General features: G+C 47.6%; 1 protein-coding gene across 1 annotated transcript in view; it reads left to right on the top strand.

The window, feature by feature from the left end:
- Nucleotides 1-22,621, top strand: part of WDR72 (WD repeat domain 72) — a 1,209,089-nt gene that overhangs the window by 404,906 nt on the left and 781,562 nt on the right. Inside the window, exons 12-13 of the mRNA XM_078684855.1 lie at nt 15,114-15,334; nt 18,903-19,086. Of these exons, the coding sequence (XP_078540981.1) occupies nt 15,114-15,334; nt 18,903-19,086 (405 nt within the window). The remainder of the gene's footprint in view (nt 1-15,113; nt 15,335-18,902; nt 19,087-22,621) is intronic.

Raw genomic sequence — 22,621 nt, 5'->3', positions numbered from 1 at the left:
CTGTGACAGTTACAACTGTCCTCTTTAGATCGCACAACAACTACAGTGCCCGCCTCCACTGATTACTGCAATCAGGTTGCAGCCTTCTTTGTGAGCAAGATCGATATCATCTATGCTGCCTTCCCGGAAAGTAGCAGGAATCCTATACCTGCTCCTGCAATTGAGGGGTTAGGTAGTAACAATTGCTTTACTATCCGCCCACCTGGAGTAAGTGAAGTTCTTAACCTTATGGAGGTAGTTAAATCTGGGTCGCCCCGTGACCCGATTCCCCCAAAATATTTGAGGCTAGGGAAAGAAGCAATTGCTCCAGTCCTCACTTAGTTCCTGAACACTTCTTTTAGCTCTGGTGAGGTCCCTAGCAAATGGAAGCATGCTATGGTGGTACCATTATTAAAAAAACCTTCCCTCGACCCTGCTCTCCCGGAAAACCTTAGACCTATATCTCTTCTACCCTATGTGGCTAAGGTTGCGGAGAAATATCTGAACAACCAACTATCCCTAGTTTTGGAAGAGAGACCAGTACTGCATGAATCTCAATCTGAGTTTAGACCCAAACATTGTACCAAGCCGGCTCTTCTGTTTGCTTCAGAGGCTCTAAAAATGGCGGCCGATGAGGGAAGAACTATTGCACTCATCCTCCTTGACCTCAGTGCAGCGTTCCACACGGTCTCCCACGGCCTTCTCTTAGAACGGCTGCGGGAGGCCGGGGTCGGCGGAGTGATATGGAGGTGGATTAAAAACTACCTGGAGAACAGGTCTGTCCAGGTATTCCAGCATCCTTTTGTATTCCAGCATCCTTTTGAATCCAGAGTCTGTCCATTGTTGCAAGGGGTACCACAGGGTTAGCCCCACCCTATTTAATATTTACATGCGCCCCAGAGCAAATATTGTGCTGAGACATGGGGTAAAACTGGTATCACATGCTGATGATACGCAGCTGATAGTCACTCTGGAGCAAGAGGTACGGCTGCCAAGTTTAAGGCCTGCTTAGGGCAGCTCGCCAACTGGATGAAGCTCAGCTGCTTTCAGCAGAATGCGGGAAAGACGGAGGTGATGGTGGTGGGTAAGCAACCCTCCCTCTGGTCACACTTGTGGTGGCCGGAGGAGATGGGCCCACCCGACCCCTACGGCCAAGGCTAAGAACCTGGGAGTGTGGTTCAATGACTCCCTTTCATTCTCTCAACAGATATTATCTGTGGTGGCATCTGTTTCGGACCTTCTCCCAGTAGGGGCTAGACGGACAATTATACAGGCTCTTGTTACGTCGCGTCTAGACTACTGCAACATTCTGTACCTGGGGGTAACCCAGAAAAATTTGCACATCCTGCAGAAGGTTCAGAATGCGGCAGCCCGCCTAATACTGACTATCTCTAGGCGTTTCCCGGTTGGAGAGGCTCTGAGGAAATTACACTGGCTGCCCATTCAAGCCAGAATTACTTTTAAGGGTTTGTGTTTCACCCATAGGATTTTCTACAAACAAGGGCCTAGCTTTCTGCACCCTCTTCTTACAGTCTACAGACCTGAACGCTGCCTTAGGTCCCTAGGCACGGCAAAGTTGACCGTGCCTAGGGTGCGGAAGGCACGGGCAGGTGGGAGTTCTTTTGGATTTCTCGCGGGCAAAGCTTGGAATAACCTCCCTGTTGACCTAAGGAAGTGTCCTTCAGAGACGGTATTTCGAAAAAAAACTTAAGACATGGCTTTTCCATTTGACTTTGGATGGCCGGAATTAGGCTTGAGGTAGCCGTCCCATTAGGGGACCTGGCTGCAGGGTGGGGCGGTGGTCTGTGGCGCAGCCACCATGTTCTAACTGGTGTTTAGCGCGGGGACACTCCGTTGGAGTAACCAGGTGCTCTATAAGCTGCATAATAATAATATTAATAACATACACTGTACTGATATTATCACACAGTGATCAGGAATTTCAAATCTTCATTCCTTGAATGAAAATTACTATTACTGAAGGTATCTGTAGTTCAGGATTTGCACCCAGGGGTCCCCCAAAAATACAGAATTACTGCAGAAATTGGAACAGACAGACTTGATTCCCATCCTAATACGACGTTTGTGTCTAACCCCCACAGACATTGTAGCTGGTGACGTTCTAAAAGTACTATGTAGAAAACATGGGATCAACAGGAATGCTAGAAATTGGGTTCTGGTTGGCTAGGTTATGCAGCTAAGCCAGGCAGAACCCAGTACTCTAATCAGTGTAAGAGAGTTACACCCACAAGATACCCCCTGCTCATCCCATTGGTAGCTTGGCAGAGCAGTCAGGCTTATCCCAGAGGCAATGTGTTAGGTGTTTGCTTAATACACGCATACACCAGTGATACACTAGGCACACCACAAAAAGAGACTCAACACAAGGTTATAGGAAAATATCCTTTGCAATGTTCATAAAACATGTTAGACCACAATCACATAAATCACTGTGTCGCTAAGCATTTGCCATGATGACACATAGATCATAAATCACTTTGCCATAAGGCAATGATCATAACACCCCATTAAGTGCACTAAAGTAAATACTTATAGGTGGCACCCTTCAGAACATTGCTCAAAGCCCCATCACTATACATAATATGCAGATCTTGCAATAATACTCGTTACCATGTCATGTCTAAACGACCTATTCCTGGGAACCTGAATTACAGCATGCAAGTGAGCATGAATCACCACTACTATGCACGTTAGGGAATAAACAATACACACACCCACATTAGGGCATGAAATGCAAACCCTTTCCTGGTGGGCAGTAGTGAACCAAAAGGTACGTCTGCCCTGGCCCTTCAGGACCGGGTGAACACTGCAGCATTTGCTGGTGCAGGATCTCACCAGGGAGAATGCTTCTGTCAGGGCAGAGCCTCCTCCCCTATGCCTTTCTACCACAGCTGCCCACAAGCACGTGTGCAGCCGCTCTGCCTTGGCGAAGAAGCATCTGCTCCCTGATCCTTCCATGCGGCGGTGCTGTACGAGGCCATCTTGTAGCTGCAGGACATGGAGTGCAGTCTCCGGTGACTCTGCTCTCTCCACAGCTTCTCAGCCCTCAGCGGGCACACTCACTGGAGGTTAGGGATGGGGAGCGTACTTCCATGCTCAAGCTCTCCCCTCCCTTGGCACCTTGCAATACATGCCTTGTTTCCTGTGCTGCCACCAGGCAGAAATCAAAGCGCTCCTAATGCGCTAGGTGCCAGGAGAGTAAACCGCACTCTCACTGCTGACCAAAGAAAATCAGGGGCACACAACAGCGTTGGCCATGCGCTGCTGGGAGCCAGGAGCAATTGAGCCTGAAATTGACCAATCAATCGCTCACCATGCGCTAAGTTTCCCAATCACACAGGGCCGGCCACCAAACCCTGGGAGATCACTGGGGGTACCAAGCAGGAAGGGGTGCAGCAGGCCAGCACATACCGTACTTGTAGGGAAGCAGGTATTCCTTATTGTAACCAGCAGGCACTGGTCAGCACAAACAGACAAGGGAGTTCAATGGTGGGTCCACTTGATAGCAGAGAAGTTACTTCTGTCAAGGTGCAGTCTGTAAAGTCAGCAGCATCTGCTTAAAGGTCCATGCAGTGTCTAGAAGCATGGGGTCACACCCCCTGTACTCATAGTCCAAAAGTCTTAGTTCTGGGAGCACTTAAAACAACTTTCAGAAGTGCTCAACACCCTCATTCAATCCCAATCCCTGGCTCACAACACCCAGGGGGAGCAGAGTCAGCATTGCGAAAGTCAGGCACAGCCCTATTCAGGTCTAATACAACTCCTCCCACCGCTCTAAACTCAGCCTATATCTTTTCAGCCCAGCGCTGAGTCACCCAAGAAAGGCAGGACACACCTCATCCCCTCTTGTGACTTTCTAGTGTGAATGCACATCTCCTTCTCCTGTCAGTCTAAACCAGACGGTGAATACACTACCAGGCAGAGCACAAAGGGTTATAAGCACACAGAAATGCCCACTTCTGAAAGTCAGAATAAGCAAACAATATCCCAACTGGTTTTATTAAAAGGCAATTAAGCATGTATGCATCAAGCATTACCGAAACAGAGACAAGGAGACTCGATGATTTTTTCAAACGTGCTCGTGGCATCGTATAATTAAAGAAAAATAGAGAGGTACAGTTGTTACAATACTGCAAGTAAATAAATAATAAAGCAATCCGAATTGGACTTGGTGCTCAGCATGTGCAGGTGACACAAAAGGTGGCGACGCAAGTGACAATTGTGGTCAGCATATATGGCGCATAGTGACTGGTGCTCGAATATATACAGTGAATAGCAAAAACAATGTGGCTCGGCTTGGTGGCTTGGCGGGCGAAGATGGCGGTCGCAGCGTAGTAGAGCTCCCGCCAGCCCAGTCATAATCCGCTTATTTATCCTGGCCCCCGAGCCCGCTAACTGTCCTACCTGTGTGGCGAGGGTTCCTGGCAGCACCCAGATCTCCCCAGTGTGCCGAATCACTCCTTCTGCCGCTCTGGTGAGCCGGGATCGCCTGCAACGAGGTGCGGCCTAGAGTCTGTAGGCAGAGCCGGGACCTCGATTTTCGGAGTCGGCGGCCGGTGGTTGGGCCGGTCGGGCGATTCCCTGGCCGGAGACTGCAGCGCCGGAGGTTGGAGGAGCCACTGTGGGGCCCTGTGGAGCGGCCTTGCGTGCCGGGGCGACCCCTAGACGACGCAGAATTGCTGCGGCCTGTGCGGACCCCGAGCAGCCGGGGCCTTGAGTTTCGCGACCCTGGACTGGCCCGGGCCCGGATTGCGGTGAGTCGACGCGGATCGTCCCTGGTGTTGCTGGGGCAGTGGCCGTGCCCGGCGAGACCGCCAGACAAGTGCAAGAGGTGCCCGTCTGCCCCGTGGGCTGGACTTCCATGGTGGCGTGCGACCAGTGGCGTGCTTCCTTTGCCTGGACCCGAGGCTGCCTGGTACTAGTGGCGCGACGGGGGAGATCCCTGATTGATTCTGCTGTGGCGGTGGGGAGACTACAGACCCTAGGGACATCGGAGGGGAACTGCGGCCTGCCTGGCCCTGGAGGCGCCGGGGCCTCGAGTTTGGCGATCCCCGCCCGGCAACGTCTTCATTGGCTCTCGGACAGGGGAGCGAACGCTGTGCGGCCCGGGGTGCAGGAGAGTCGAGTGCCGCATCAAAATTGGAGTGCTGGGACTGCTACAGCTGTGCTAGTTGGGGCGGTGGATCGGAGATATATAGAGCTATCCGGTGGGGCCCATTTCCGAGCCTGGAGAGACACTCCTGCTGCCCTGGTGTAGACCGGGAGCCCCCCCACTCTAGTGTGCCTGCTTGTGAAGCGCAGTGAAGAGACTTGTGGCCCCGGGGGTGGTGCGGTGTCTGCGCCATTCAGCTGGAGGAGCCTGGAGCCTGCCTCGCATATGCTGCATTGGGCCCCGAGCGGGGTCCGGGGGAGCCTGGAGGGCCGGTGTGGCTTGGTTGCCATGTGATTCGGGGCCCTACTGTGCACGTCCTGGTTCGCAGATCTTGGCCAGGGCCTGGACCTTCGAGACCCCGAGCAGGTGAGGAGACGGATCTATATTTGCACCTCTGGTTGGGGCGGACGTATTCTGCCGGAGGCCTGCCGCCCGGAGCTTTGCAGTGGCCTTAGCCCTGAGTGACGACGAGAACTCCTGCTAGCTGGGTGCCTGGCCTCTGGGGGTGCTTGTTGGGGACGGCCTCCAGGCCTTGACTGTGATTACCTTGGGCCCCCCGAGTGGACTCTGTTGTTGGATTGCAGTGGGTGGAGGGCCTACCGTGGGCGCGGAGCGGTCCGCCCACCTTCTGCTGACCATGACGAGAGGTGGGGGCGGCGCTGGATCCGCCAAGCAAGGACCGATCGACAAATTCACTGGACCCAGTGGGGGATCCGGGGCCTCCGGGGGCGGCCAGGGCACGGGACCTGATAACGCGGCACTGATGGCCGCCATTACACAATCCAGGGACATGCTTGATGCCAAGATTGGTGCGGTGGGAGCCGATGTCATGCTACTGCGTCAGGACCTCCGCAACGCCGTTGCTCGCATCACAGAGACCGAAACCAGGATCACAGGGGTGGAGGATGATGTAGTTACCCTGAAAAAGAAAGTGGCGGAAATGGACAGGATCCAAAAGAGGCTGGCACTCCGCGTCGAGGATGCAGAAGGGCGAGCGCGCAGGAATAATCTGCGTTTCGTGGGATTTCCGGAGGACTGCGAGAAGGGGCCCATGGATGCGTTCCTGACACGCTGGCTAGAGGGCTGGCTCCCCCCGGATGTCCTGTCGCGCTGCTTTGTGGTGGAGCGCGCCCATAGAGCCCTGATGCAGAAACCACCGGTGGGAGAACGGCCACTGCCGGTCATAGCTAAAATCCTCAACTTCCACGACAGGGACACTATACTCCGCGAAGCGAGGGCCAAGGAGACTTTGCTGTTTGACAATCACAGGATTATGATTTTCCCAGACTATACTAAGATGGTGCAGCAGCAGCGCCGTTCCTTCCAGGATGCGAAGGCCAAACTGCGTGGTATGAAGATCCAATATTCGCTGCTGTACCCGGCTCGTCTTCGAGTCGTCTTTCAATCCAAGACCCACTTTTTTGATACCCCGGAGGCAGTGTTTGGCTGGACTGATGAGACGACCAGGCTCCGACCGAACGCCCAACCGGGCTTGAACCCCGGATCATCGCGTGGGTCGTCACAGGAGAGGGGCAAATCTTCCATCAGGGGTAAAAGACACAGGAAATCTCGATCACGGCGGCGCTCCCGATCCGGGGGTAGTCCTCTGGATGGTGCACAGTCTGCTCAATCCGGGACTGGGAATTGAAGGCCGTGGGACCTCTTTCTTGCTCCCCTGGCAACTCTTCGTCATTGGACTTTACGGGAGGCCCAGAGTGGTTGCCGCGTCAATCGAGGGACTAGCATCTGGTGTGGTGAGATCTGGAGCATGGCTTGACACAGGAGGGGCGATATAGGCGTTGTCTGACTGCCTCGCTCCATTTCGAGCTGTGGGACATTGGTGGTTCAATGGGGCTCGGGGTACTGGCCCATGGGCGGCCTAGTCCTCTCACGTTTGGGGGGCGGCCCTAAGGGAAGGTACCGTTAGTTGGGGGGAGTAGTGGGATCCATTGGTATGGGTGACTTTGGGTGCTCTGTTTTGGGCCTGAAGCTCCCCATGCCGCGACAGGTACTTCAGTGTTTCATGAGGTATAGGGGTGGGGGAGGGGGGGATAGACGGACGTTGGGTAGTTGGGGGGTTGTGTTAGTGGGCAGGGATGGGGGGGTAAGGGGGGTCTTGACGGGGATGCACGTGATTTTTGCTGCAGTGTTATACATGGTACTAGGCGCCTGGGCTGGGTCCTGGGGTTTTCAGAGACTCCCATCGAGACTATGGGTGATTTCCCGAAGAAAGCGCTCGCTAGTGGTTCTATGCGAATCTTAAGTTGGAATGTAAGGGGGATGTTGGACAAAATTAAGCGTGGGGCAGTGCTGCGCTGGGGTAAGAGGGACTCAGCGGATGTCATGCTGTTACAGGAGACACATATGTTGGGAACGAAGGTACTGAGTTTACAGCGTTTTGGATATACCCAGGTGTTTCATGCAGGGTTTTCCAGGGGCTCGAGGGGGGTGGCCATACTCATTCATCGACGACTGTCATATACTCACGAGCGTCATTGGCTCGATCCCCAAGGTCGATATGTGTTTGTTAAAGGTATGATTGGTGCGGAGCCAGTGGTGTTTGGCAGTGTGTATGCTCCCCCTCCTCTACAATGGTCCCTGGCAGAGCGCCTATTTGAATTGTGGGCCGAGATCCCAGGTTCCTTGGCTGTGATAGGTGGTGACTGGAACGATGTGGTGGATGTGTGCCTGGACAGACAGAGGCTGCAAGGGGCCGCGGTGACAACCTCCCCTACACGTTTGAAAGCGATGATTGATGGGTTGGGCTGGGTGGATGCCTGGAGGCATTTGCATGTCAGGACGCGTGAGTACACGTATGTGTCTGCTGTACACGGCTCCTTCTCCCGGCTGGACTGTGTGTTTGTACCAGGGGCCTTTCTCGACAGAGTGAAGCAGGCCGAGATTCAGCCTCGGGGGCTGTCTGACCACTCCCCGGTCGTAGTACGGATTGATCTGCGCAAGTCGCACCAGCCATTCCGGTGGCGGATGTCCTCGTGGCATCTCCAGCAGGCAGATTATACAACACACATGCGCGGAGCGATTGCCCACTACTGGCAGGAGAACCTGACGGAGGGTGTGGATGGTATGACGGTCTGGGAGGCCATGAAGCCCACGTTGCGGGGCGTGGATATAGCCTGGTGTGCTGCTGCCCGCCGAAGTCGCCGAGAGGCCACAGTGGCAGCGGCGGCCAGGGTGGGAGTATTAGAGAATCGGTGTCGGGAAGACGGTGACGGTGTACCGCTGAGACTGCTCCTGCACCTCGGTCCTACTAGACGAAGCTCGACAAGCCTGGCTAGCCACACGGAGCAGGGTTTACCAGTGGGGCGACAAGTCCTGCACTATGCTCCATAGGCTGTGTCAACAAACTCTACAGCCGATTACTCTACCGGGTCTCACGGACGGAGAAGGGATTGCCATGACAGATCCTGCTGCCCTTGCGGCGAGCTTTGCTGGCTACTATGCGGTACAATACGCCCCTAGGGACAGTCTCCCACCGGAGGCGATCGACAAGTTCATAGCTGACCTTCCCCCCTGTGTGATATCGGATGAAGCCAGAACAGCCCTAGACCTTCCCTTGACGGCGGAGGAATTGGGTGATGCACTAGGACAACTCAACACTGGTAAGGCGCCCGGACCAAGCGGATTCCCCAGTGAATTCTACAAGAAATTCCACTTGCAGCTGGGACCGCACTATCGGCGGGCTTTGGAGGCAGCGCGGGAACGTGGTAGCTTACCGGCGGACTGGCGTCAGGTTGAAATCGTAGTCTTCCAGAAACCGGGCAGGCCTCCCGACAGACACGAGTCATATCGCCCAATATCTCTAATCAACTTTGAAGCTAAATTGTTGGCCAAAGCGTTGGCGAATCGCCTCCTCCCGTATATAGTGGACTTGGTCCACCCGGATCAAGCGGGCTTTATGCCGGGTAGAGCGACAAGACACAATATCAGACGGGCACAGGTGGCGATAGACGCGATGGGAGCGACTGGAGAACAGGCGGCGCTACTACTGGCTGACATTGACAGGGCATTCGACTCTGTCAGCTGGACTTACCTCTTCGCTCTTTTGCCGCGTCTCAATCTGGGTCCGGTTTTTGTCTCGTACATCAGGCTGCTATACACAGACATCACCGCCTCGGTGCGTATTTCAGGAGCCATTTCGGAGAGATTCCCGGTTGCTAGGGGGACCCGGCAGGGGTGCCCCCTATCCCCTTACCTCTTTGCATTGGTCATGGAACCACTGGCCGCGTGGGTGCGCATCGATGCGCAGCTTCGTGGCTTTGTGTGGGGAGCGGGACTTTCGGACAGGATCGCGCTGTACGCGGATGATGTCCTTTTCTTTATGACCGACCTTAATCGCTCGGGCCCTCGAATCTTGGAAATAATGCACATTTTTGGAGAAGTTTCGGGACTCTTCCTCAACCCGCGCAAATCGACTCTTTGGGTACTGGGGGGAAAGTCTGAGGCATTCTCTTGGGCCTCGGCTCTACAAGTGGCGGTCGGTGGTCTAAAATATCTGGGAGTTTTCCTGTCTGAGTCTGCTGCAATTGCATGGGAGCGCAACATACAGCCGGTATGGGACAAGGTTCAATCGGACGTCAAAACATGGTCGCGCATGCCTCTTAATATTTATGGCAGGTCCGCAATTTTCAAGATGGTCGCACTTCCTAGACTCTTGTACCAACTGCAAAACCATCCACACAGGGTCGACCCGCAATGGTTCCGTCGAGTAAATTCAGTGCTGGGTCGATTTTTTATGGGCTGGGGGCGCTTCCAGAGTGGCGCTGCGGACCTGTTTCTTGTCCACATACTGTGGAGGTCTCGCAACATCAGACATTCTATCCTACTATCAGGCCTCCCATTTGTTGGTTCTGAACGAGTGGTGGTACGGTGGACATAGCGATCCGGCATACGCCCTAGAACATCTTCTGATGGGGGACGCCACGCTTCATACCCTGTTGTATTCGGCTGGGCGGCGAAAAAAACTGCCGCAGGCTACGCAGGTAGTCTTCATAATTTGGAGACAGGTGCTGCGCCGCATGGGCTGGTGGGGTCGGCTGACGGTGGAAACTCCACTTTGGAACAACGGACAGCTCCCTGCGCTGGCCTCGTTGCGGGGGTTTGGTGGCTGGGACTCCATAGGGATCTCGTCACTTGGCCATGTTCTTACTGGGAATACCCTCAAATCCTTTCAAGCTCTCAGTGCCGAATTTGACATGCCCAAGACCCAATTTTTTAAATATCTACAGCTTCGTCATGCTCTTGCACCGAGTCTGGTGGGGCTGGACCGACTTCCGGAGTTTAGCCCCGTGGAAGCTAAGCTTTTCATGGGAGACCTGGGGGATAAAAAAGTCTCCAAAATGTACCAAACGCTAGTCACTCATTGCTCCTCTTCCCTCCTGTCGCTGAAGGCCTCCTGGGAGGTGGATGTTGGTCCTTTGGATGAAGATGACTGGAGGGAGGCTCTGGAGTCCCCCCGTGGGGCTGCGATAGCTGTGAGACTCCGGTTTATACAGTACAAATACCTGCATAGGGCCTATTACACCAGAGAGAGACTGTGGAAGGCTGGCCTTATTGCTACCCCAGAATGCCTGCGCTGTGGGACTGAGAGAGGCACACTGGTACATACTGTGTGGTCGTGTGTGGGCCTGACCCGGTTCTGGAATGGAGTGTGGAACTGCTTGTCAGAGGTGCTAGGGTGGGATCTTCCTCGTACGCCCAGACTGGGTCTTCTACATATCCTGGATCAAGTGGGTGGTAACATTTATAAGCGTCACCTCCTTCTGCTGGGCCTAGTTGTGGCTAAGCGGGATTTGGCAAGGGCATGCCCCCCCACTTGGCGCATGGAGGGCGGGCTTGGATTTCCTCATGGGGTTGGAATTGCCAGTGTTTGAGGCCAGGGGCTGCCCCCGAAAACATCGTAAGATCTGGAAGCGGTGGGCGGACTACAGGGAGCTGACCTTGGAGCCTCCCGTTGACATGGATGATGGCCTGCCTACCGGTAGAGACCTCGGGGCCTAGGTGGCTCCAGGACGCCTATTTCGCTTTAAACTGTATACTGCAGCTGACAGTGATCACGTGCACCGGGATAGGGTGGGATAAGGGGTGGGTAGTGGGGGATTTTGGGGTTGTTGGCCGGGGGTGGGGGTGCGGGAGGGGGGTCAGTTGAACGTTTAGGCTGTTCATGCATTCTGTTGTATGTTGACCACTGACAGTGTCCTCCTGATTATGGAGAACTGTACATATGATCTGCTTAAACATCTAATAAACACGGTTGTGAAAAAAAAAAACAATGTGGCTCCAGATAAATTACAAAGAGAGACTTTTCCAAATTTTTGCAGGGTTTGTTTGGATGAGCCACATGAGGGCCTGCGCCATTTATTGCGCTGAACTGTTGACGACGTTTCGATCCTCTTTGTTTGGGATCATCTTCAGGACCGGGTTGTGATAGGAAACCAGTGCTGTACTCAGAGGAAGGGAAAAGGGTAAGGTAGGGTAGGAGGAGGGAAGGAGTTCACACTTTAGTTGGTCAGGGAAGCGTGCTAGGAGCGTGGAGGAAGTGGGTCCAGGTAAGGAAGGGTGGAGAGGAAGGAAGAATGTGGATAGTCAGGGATGAGCGGGGATATTGCGTTCAGAGGTCTATATGTCTTGTGGGGGCGGCAGTAGTGGCTGGAGTCCTGGGTGTCCCCAAAGTGTGGTAGCAGTTGAAGAGGTGGACTAGGGTGGTGGCGATGGAAGGGAGAACGCCTTCCCTCCTCCTACCCCACCTTACCCTTATCCCTTTCTCTCTGTACAGCACCACATTCCTATCACAACCACGTCCTGAAGATGATCCCAAACAAAGAGGATCGAAACGTCGTCGACAGTTCAGCGCAATAAATGGCGCAGCCCCTCATGTGGCTCATCCAAACAAACCCTGCAAACATTTTGAAAAGTCTAACTTTGTAATTTATCTGGAGCCACATTGTTTTTGCTATTCACTGTATATATTCGAGCACCAGTCACTATGCGCCATATATGCTGTCCACAATTGTCACTTACTTCGCCACCTTTTGTGTCACCTACACATGCTGAGCACCAAGTCGAATTCAGGTTGCTTTGTTATTTATTTACTTAGTGCTGTTACAACCGTACCTCTCTATTTTTCTTTAATTATATGATGCCATGAGCACGTTTGAAAAAATCATTGAGTTTCCTTGTCTCTGTTTCTGTAATGCTTGATGCATACATGCTTAATTGCCTTTTAATAAGACCATTTGGGATACTGTTTGCTTATTCTGATTACCTACCCCAATCCCACCGTGGTTGATGGGTCGTACTCCTGTAGTCTTTTACAACACTTCTAAAAGTGGCATTTCTAAAATTGTAATAACAAATCTGCTTTCACCAATAAGCAGCATTTATCACTGCTGTTCCAAACATACCAAATAGGGCCATGCTACCCCTTTCATGTGAGAAATTACCACTGAAGCACATATCAGGGAATTCCCAATGCAATCCTATGAGAGGGCAGTCTCACAGCAGTGAGAAACCAAATAGGCTGTTTGCCACACACTAAAGGCACATTTCGTACCTTATACCCATACAGCAATTTGCCCATAGGGCTATCCAGGGCCTACTTAGGGGATCTAGTAAAAGGTGAGTTTCAGATGTGGCACCCACTTTAAATGCCACATCACTGTGGCAGTAAAATGCACACACAGGCCCTGCACCGGCAGAGGCCTGAAATAGGTATGAAAGGCTATTTTGGTGGTTGGCGCAAGCAGTGCTGCAGACCCACTAGAAGCATTTAATTTACAGGCCCTGGGTATATGAGATACCACTGTACAAGGGACTTACAGATACATAAAATATATGTCAAACAAGTGTAGACCTATCCATCCATCCAAGTTTAAAAGCAAGAACACATGCACTTTAGCACTGATCAGCAGTGTAAAGTTCCCAGAGTCATAAAACCAACAAACCGGTCAGAAAATATACAGGAGGAAGGCAAACAGTTTGGGGATTATCTAGCAAAAAAGGACCACGGCCAACACAACCCCCTTCCAGCCTAAAGCCAGGGTAGACTAATTAATACCTTGAGGGGCTTCCCTGTTTGATGTTGCATCGACTTTCACCTATAGCTGAAGTTTTCTGCAGGTGACTAGCTTTAGAAATTCATGAAGTTACAAATTGTATAACAGTCACAAAGGTTTGTTGAGAAAATAATATATTTCCTTACCTTTAGGTGTGTATATAGGAAGTGCGGGAAATCTGGTAAAGATCTGAAATCAGGAATGTGCCTTCAACCATGCATATCTATTTTATTTCATATGTAGACGGTGCTGGAGGAGATGGATTTTGAAGTTGTAGAAATAAATGCTGTTTGCAATTGCATCAAAGTTGAGCACTATAGCTTTGAGTTTCCTTGGGCGACTTAAGTTTAAGCATTAACCCTGTAATGATAAGGTTGATTTTCATGTGCTCTCCATTTGTTGCTCCCCTTTGTCTTCAGTCATGAGGCTGATAAAATTTAACTTCAATTAAGACCATTAATTTTTAAGATCACATAAAATGAAATGATCTTGAAGTCTTGAATTTAATATTGACAAGTCATCTTTTTCCGAGACACAAAGCAAAGCTTTAAAAGTAAATGCATATTTTTCTAACAGAGAAATGTACGCTTTGGCTCACAACTTTGAGCTAAATTAAGCACATCTTAAAAAATAAATAAATATCTAAGGTACCAGATAGCATTATTATGTTAATTTGTATTAGGCAGTGGCGGTTCACTGTGGTAAGATTGTGGGGCGGTAAGGCGGAGCAGCGACGGGGCTGGGTGGGGGGTAGTGGAGTCCGACATACGACGGCAAAGGTGAACGGAAATAAATATATATCTACCGTTGTATGTCGGACTCCACTACCCCCACCCCACCCAGCCCTGCCCTCCTCAACGCCCACAGTGTTACCTCTGCGAGCCACCACTAGTATTAGGCAATCTAGATGTATAAGTTCTGGTCTGTTATCCTCTTTTGGAAACTTCTTACCTTAATCGAAGGAGAACGTGGTTCAGGTTTCTCATGTGAGTGATCCTGTCATCGAAAACTCCACCAACATTGACCTCTCCCCACAGCACTGACTCCCACCTCGGATGACATCGACTAACTGCTGACATACCGAGGACCATTCGGGAAGCCCAATCCTACCTCCCACCCCCCTCCCCTGGCAACGTGTATCTTGTGTGCTGGGGGCCTCCGGAGTCCCTCAGGTGGACTGATGAGTGAAGACAGCAATCAATGAATTTAAAATACACCACTTGCCTCTTGTATCGCTTTAGTGCATATTGGTGCGCTACACCATAGATTGAGCAAATAAAACATTTCCTGGTGGGACAATTGCAAAAATGGATACATAATTTAAGGGCAGAGAGAGGGGATGGTATTCATTGCTCTGAGCACCAAAATATGCAGTATAGACTTTATTGAGTTAATACATCGGAGCGCTTTGGAAGTTCTCTAGTTTGGTTGATACGTCATAATATTTCATGGCTTATTCTATCCTTCTAAAACCTCATTTGTCGCATGTAACAGATTTCAATAAAGCTTATATTTTGCACTATATTACAAATATTTACATATCTATGTTAAAAGTGTGTGTGACTTTTCGAAAAACAGAAAACATCTCTAGGAAAGTGGTCTTTTTAATCGAACCATTTGGACTTGAAGGTATGCTATTTTCAGGTTTGCCATTTCTATGCGCTTCGTATTGGAGATACATTTTTTCAGTAATTTTTTTGTTGTTGCTGTAAACGCTAAAAAAACAAAACAATATATCAAACTACATAAATAAAAACTGCACCATTTTAAGATGCTTCACTTTAAGAAAGCTAATCTAAAAAGAAATTGGCCCTCTCTTGAAGAACGGAGGGTATTTCCTTTCGAAAATAGAAATAGTCCATCATGTTTTCTTCTCTGTTTTGTTTCAGGGTCACTGCCTCATAAGATCATTGAAGGTCATAGTCGGAGTGTTACATGTCTTCTTTACCCACACATCAAATCTGACAAATTTGATAAAAGCTGGCTTGTGTCAGGTGGCCAGGATGCTCGTGTAGTCTGGTGGGACTTGTTCACTGGCGAGATGTTGCACACGTTTGGGCTGCAAACTGGCCCAGTGGTGGAGCTGTTGTTACCATCCGGAGATTACACAGTAAGTGCTCTTGGGCGGCGTGAACCACACTACTATACTCGACTTGCCTTTCTACGTTGTTGACTTAGATCTGATTTTAAATTTTAACTTTCAATTAATATGTGCTGGTTGGGTGTCAGAATTTCATGCTAAAATTATTGCTGCAAATGTAGTCCTCTACTGAACCTATCAGCCAATAGGGAATCTGATCACTGTTTTAATTAATTTTAATGTCAGAGGTAAGACAAACGTGTGCTTGCAGTGATGCATGACGATTTGGAACCACTTGCTCTAAAATGACAAGGGTAAACACGTCCTATCTCATGGATTAGTCCTGACAAATATGACAATGGCTTCAGCTTTTAGAACACCAAATTAATTCTATTTTAGATCTTTGTGTCTTGTCCAAAAATATTTGACCCTGTACTTCTATATGGACTTGTATTTTGCTCTAACACTAATTTTGAGTAGATTTAGATTTAAACCACCACCAAGAAAATTAAAGCGTAAGCATTTATTTGCCACAACATGCCAGTCGGCCAGCTTTTTTCAAACCTTATAAATTAAAACTGATCTTAATCATTGCGAGCATTCATCAGCTAAGCAAAGGACAGAAAACCTGGTTTGATATTGGTGTGTTCTTATTATATACAGCGACTAGATTAATTATTTCCTACGGTGTTGAAGCTTTTTCTTCTTAGCTAAATCTCGTTTTAATAGATTTACAGTTTTAAAGCCTCAGAGGACAACTTGGGAGAAAAACATTGTCGTCAGGCTTACCGAGTTAGTCCAAATGAAGCAGTATTTCATCATTCAGATCAGTTGAATGTAATGGCGTGCCTGATTTGCCGTGCACATCTATTCGCTTCTATGGCTAGAGTGTCCAGTTTAGGGTACAGTGCTCTACATGATATTGACTAAAGGAACTGCTACTGAGTCCCCAGCGAAAGAAGCCTCGGCTCACCCAGCTTTGAGGGACCTGTGAGTCAACAGCACACGTTTTTTTAAAGGCACAGAGTTTGGTTGTTTGCTGAGCATACATTGTGCTACTGGGCACAATACAAGTACATGAGATATAAGAATCTGTTAGGCGTTTATTTTTGGAACTCCCAGTAAAACCTGTGGACCTGTTAGTTAGTATATTGAGGGCAATTAGCTGAAAATTAAATCATTAGGTCACAATAAAAAAATGATTGAAAGATTAAAACACCCTCCTGCAAAACCCTTCTGTAGAGTGTCAGTTTTGATCATTCAGTGTGTGAGATAGGTAGTATGGAACACCATCCAGACTGTTTTGGCTTCTCAACCAATACTTGGCCGCAGCTCTGTATTTCCATCTGTCATCAATGTTCAGGGCCATATCTTAGTGAGATTGTGATGTAGTGGTGCAACCTTAAAATTGCATTACCTTTATTGTTGTGTGTCCAAATAAAATATACGCTCAGATGAAATAATAATAATCCACATTTGTCATCCACAGATGAGAAAGGTGGGATGGATTATTGGGCGTGTAGAGGGTCAGTTGGTACCAGGGGTAACATTGAGAGTATACCTATTATGAAAGTTGATTAACATTATAAAGATTGTATAGTAGGCTACGCCACAATAAATGTAAATACCATGTATTCGCATTGTAGCATTACTGACAGAAACACCAGTTTATACCACCTTAAAGTAAAAATAGAACGGGTATCTACTGAGAAATCCATTATTCAAGGAGAGTATATGATATGTGGCCATTCATTCCTCTCCCAGCTAGAGGGAGGACGGGATGCTAAGATTTCCATTGAAGCTCAGCTTAAGGGAGTCCACCAGCCTACAGAAGAAAGCGAGCAGGTGAAAACATAGTTTCCAAGAAGCAGTAATTAATTAACCACATCAAAAGTGTTTCTCTGGGCATATGAAATAAAACAGCACTGCCTACCAATGAAATTTATTTTGCTTATTTAGGCATATTCCATGAAAAAGTATTCTAGACATTTCTAAATCATAATTGAAAAAACGAAACTATATGTGCTGGAGTTTTTACTAATCACTGCCATTCATTCTGTGCACTTGGTTTTATGCTGCACGTGTGGGTTTCGGAAACCTTTTTGCTGCTATTAAGGACCATTAGACCAGTTTTTGTGCCTTTGTGTTTGACCAAGCTCTGTTGCTTTATCAAAACTGGTTCATTGTGTTTAGGGCACAGCCCTTGCTGTGCGTGCCTTTTAACAGGCCGCCTCGTCCCAGAGTTCAGACATGCCAGCAGTCCTGGACAGTACAAAAGAAAAAAATGATGGACACTTGTGAAAAAGATGGACTGTAGCAGGGTGACCTTGCACCATACATTTTTGTGTCCAAGATAATTCTTGAAACTCCCAAAATGAGTAATGGGAAGGCAAGATTTTTCATTATTTATATGTGCCTAGTGAAATTAAATTCCCTCCAACTCAAACTGCCCCTCTCCAGAAAGTAATAAACATTGTCCTCTTCTTCCTTCCCCTTACCTCCTGCACTCCCCTTTAATTTCTGATTAGCAAATGTCTTCTCCTTTAAATTGTGGCATTAACACTTAGCCTTGTTTTTACCAAGGTCTGGTCCTCTTTTAAAAGTTTGTGTTCTAAACCCAATGCTATTTGTGTATGTTGTTATCATATATGTAAAATGTTTGTACTTTCAGCATTCATCAACTGTCTATCCTTGAAAAATTGTTGTTGAAGCTCTGCATATTCTTCTTGAAAATGTCCACCTAGACCTCAAGTGTGGATTAGGTCCTATTCATACTCTCTTTAAAGTGTTTCACAGTTCTGTTGGCCATGTCCTTACTGTAAATATAGATTGACCTGTGCAAAATGTAAATTATGATGATATAATTCATGCTATGTTGGGAATTTTGTGTTACTCTTGTTAAGCGAAATTCCCAAAATTATGTAATTATTCCACTTTGCGTAATTATGCGCAATTGGAGTAAAGAATTTACCATGAATATATGGGAACAACAGAATACTAGCAGCTGATGATCGCAGTGCGTTTGTACTTCACACTGTTTTTTAGCGCAAAATGTGTTCACTCATCAGTAATTAGTACAAGTAAATATTTGACACTGAATGTAGCTCTATATGACAGATTTGCATTTTGCAAATTTTGCATAACTTTGCTGAACTTTTGCATAATTACACAAAAGCAAATTACCTGATTTTTGCACACCCTCAAATATAAGCCAATTGAAATTAAAATGTCCTTGACATTGCTATTACCCTAGGAGCAATACTTAGCAGCAACCCCTATCATCATCATCATTCACCCAATAACCCAAATCATTGTACTAACATTCCACAGTATTTGGTAACACCTTCCATGCACCACATAAACAAATTTCACTATACTATGGCTGACATATAAGTGTTTTCAGAGTATTTAAATTGATCGTTTTTGTTCATGGGGTTGCTCTCCTAAAAACAAATTGTACATTGCGTGTTTTTTTGGTGAGTGTATTTTATATAAGAAAATTGTGGGGACATAGATTGTGTTGTATTTTATCATATTTTTTAAGGACTACACATTTTACTAACCTGTAGCCACTCCCTTTTCCGTTTTCCTTTAATAGTTAAGTGTTTGCAGCATATATAGTGACCATTCGGTGGCCCTCCTGCATCTTCAAGATCGAGTGTGTCTCTTGCATGCCAGGAAACATCTTTTCCCTGTGAAGACAATCCACTATCATCCTATTGAAGACCTATTAATTGTAGCATGTGAAGATGGCTCTGTTTATGTCTGGGACATTGAAACTGGTAAACAACATTTTCTCCATATGTTTCTGTATCTGTCATTTACCTAAACTATCATTTGCATGGTCTCTCCGTGTATCAGACAACTCTGATCAGGCTATTTCTGATTTATAAGAGGACAGCAGAAACATGTTTAAATTTTGCGAAACTCAGTCTGTAGGAGAATCCACAGGCAAGCTATTAGAGGAAAATAATTCACTGAAATAATGTTCTAAGGATTGTGGTCAGTACATCAACCCATCACAATATAATTCATTATCTAAATATATTAAAGCTCTAGACCATACGTAAGTGAAAAATGAAAGAAATAGTTGCTCCAAAGACATACAGAAAGAGAAAATGAAACATGCAAAACAAATGTACAAAGCATTAAGTTAAAGGAAAATGTCTAAAGTCAAATATTGTTGAAATGTCCTCTGAATATTAAACTTAGGCAATTTATATTGCTAGCTCGAAGTTCACATGGTTGTATTAGAGGTGGTTAAAGGTTACAATGATGATTTCTAACTTTGCACGAAGATTTATTTTTTCAAAAGGCATTGGAGCAATCCTCAAGGCAGTATCAAGCTAGGCCTTCAGGCTGGGCAGATTTGTAAAATATGACCGCTCTGGCAATGCTGGTAGGTTAGTAGTGCAAGTGACCAAGTGAAATTGACCAGCATGCATTCTTGACCGGAGAGACCGAATACCTGGCGAAGGTGACGTTTTCAATCTATAAACATTTTTTAAGCTTATTGTGTCCCAGTGATACAAAGTCAAAATGTGCAGTTGGAAAAGTAAGTACAGACTTTAGTGTACAGCATTTGCATGAATAGAAAAGACCACACCATGTGGGATGGGGTGAGGTGGTTATTTAGCTAAATTCAATAAATCTTTATTTCGGCACATTGTGGCCATAAAAGACACATAATGCATAAAACGTTAAAAACAGCAATTCATGGCGTCTTAATAGTAAAATGAATGGAGTATTACATACAGTTGGAAGGGAGTTTAAGGAAATACAATAAAAATACATAATTTAGTTAAATACAACTTTGGGTGGAATAAGACAATAGCTGCAGTAGAGTGTTCCAATTTCTTCAGGGAAAAGTTATTTGTGCAAGAGTTTTAAAGCCCTGTTTTTTATTCTTGAACTGACTGCCAAGGACCTAGATCATTTTAATTCGTTTGTGAGAGCTTTTACCCAAGTGGAATGGGTCTTCCCAGTCTCTCCAGAAGCAAACTTGTTATCTGGTGATGTAGTCCGCAGCCTCTTCTCACCCTGAATCTGTTCAAACCTCCTATACCTAAGGATCTTCATTGGAAAGGTAACTCACTACACATACCCTTTAACTTTGTAGCTAATGTGTAAATATCTTGTGAGAGCCACAGCAGGACTCTTCTTAGTCTTGTTTCTGGGATTAGGTCCCAGTAGACAGTAATACAAACATAGGAAAGAATGGCTCCACCAGAGTCTGTTTGCCTGCAGGCATGGATCCTTCAAGCCGAGCAGCTGCAATGTTCCCCCTTCTCCTCCTCCTTAGTTGTATCCGACGTGCCAGTGGGGTCCATGGAGGCGTTTTTTTAAAGAAAACGTGGCATGCTTTCATCGCAGATCTAATTATTAAAATAGTTGGCTCTATAATAAGAGGCCTTGCCAGGCAACCTGGCCATTCTCATATTAGCTTCGGATGTAGTGGAGAACCAGGGTTTCACATTGTTGGGAATCCATGCGACTGTGCCAATATGGTAATCTTCTTCCCACAAATTAATTTAATTATCCACTGATCTTCAAAGGAAACTAGTATTGCCAAACCCGGTTTGGGGTTGCTATAGTGGATGCACATCCAAGCAGCACTATAGGCGTACACCGAGGAAACATGTAGCCACAAATGCACACCACGATAGCTGGCGCACGAGAAATGAACAAGTCTGTGTTAGTCCCTGTGTCCATTTGTGACTGTGTATATATTATTTGTGCACACCTATCTACCTGAATTCTTATGGTCAACACATGCCAGAAGTGTTGACTCTAAAAGCACTTATTTACTCTATTCACCTGTTTATTACTCCATGTCCGCTTGTTCTTTATACAATGTGTCATCACTGCACATCATTCTTAAGCCCTCTTGGATCCTGTTCACGCTGAATTGATGAAATAAAACATAATACAACAACGAATTATATATAATGAAGATAGCAGCCTCTGAGAGGGCGTTTAGGTATGTATATATTGATATTTCTCTTTCTAGACACTTTGGAGTGGGATCTACTGGCTCTTTGCACCGGTGCTTAATCCAGGGTGATGTCTCCATTAAGTTCCATCAGAGGGTTGCCACCCACATTTCACCGGGTAACTTTTTTTCTGCACCTTGGCGTGGTTTTACCCTTGACTTTTTTTTATCTCAAACCCTCCTGTTTTACTGACTTTGTTTTTGCTGCCTTTAGTAGCCTGTACACTTCACAACTGCTAACGTGCTCTCTCCTTAAAACATGCTAGTATTGGCTATACTAAATGGGCATATTTAATGTACTTGTAAATCCCTAGAAAAGTGGCACCACCTGTGACCAGGGCCTGTAAATTATACGATAATTTTGGGCCTGCAGCGCTAATTGTGACACCTACTTAAGTAGCACCCTTAACCCCTTCGATGCTGGCCCGTTTCCGCCGCTGTGCGGTAAACAAACGAACAGGGCGGTGCCGTGACAAACCCCAGCCGTCATCCGCACACGAGCACCGCGGAGCGTGACGGCTGGGGTTCGTCACCAGATTGCAAGGGGTTAAACATGTCTCAGACCTGTCATTGCAGCCTGTGTGTGCAGAGTTAAGTTGCCATGAAAATGCCACTTTTCAGAAAGTTGGCTTTTTCTTGTCAGCCTGTGTGTGCAGAGTTAAGTTGCCATGAAAATGCCACTTTTCTGAAAGTTGGCTTTTTCTTGTCAGCCATTTGGTGCCTGCACCCTATCTCTGGGTTACATGACTGTCTGTAGTTGACAGTTTTTCTTTGTGTATGCCTTCTAGACAGTTGCACACAGTAGGGAGCTTAGGTGTGTCTGGATGGAAGTCACTGGCATGATGGGAGGGAGAGGCTGGGCACAACCACTTTTACACTTGAATAGGCTGCATACCCCCGGTAGGTAGTCTGGAGCCAGGGCAAGGATGGCGGGCTTCTGAACACACCAAAGGCATGCCTCTAGAATCTTCTCCCCGTTTCAAAGGCACATCTGTCTATAAATATTGGACCTCAGATACCAAGTCTGGATCAGCGGATACTCTGCCTGGAAGGAGGAAAGCTATGCTGCAACAAGGACTGCAACTCCGTTGGACTGCTGCTCTGAAGGATTGCTGTCTTTCTGGGCTGATCTGCTGCCCTCTTGCCTGGGTGAGTAGACCTGGACCTGCATCTGCTGAACCCAAGATCCCAAAGTGATGCCAAGAGCTAGATGCTGGTCTCATGACTAGAGTCTCAGGGACAGAACAACCTTGAACCCCACACCTGGACTCTGCCATCTGTGAGTCTACCCTGCCAAGTGGTGCCACCACAGTCCTGGACCCTTG

This window comes from Lissotriton helveticus, chromosome 3_2 (assembly GCF_964261635.1).
Source record: "Lissotriton helveticus chromosome 3_2, aLisHel1.1, whole genome shotgun sequence".
Taxonomy (NCBI): Eukaryota; Metazoa; Chordata; class Amphibia; order Caudata; family Salamandridae; genus Lissotriton; species Lissotriton helveticus.
Note: the sequence above shows the minus strand (reverse complement) of the source record. Positions and strands in the feature narration are given on the sequence as shown.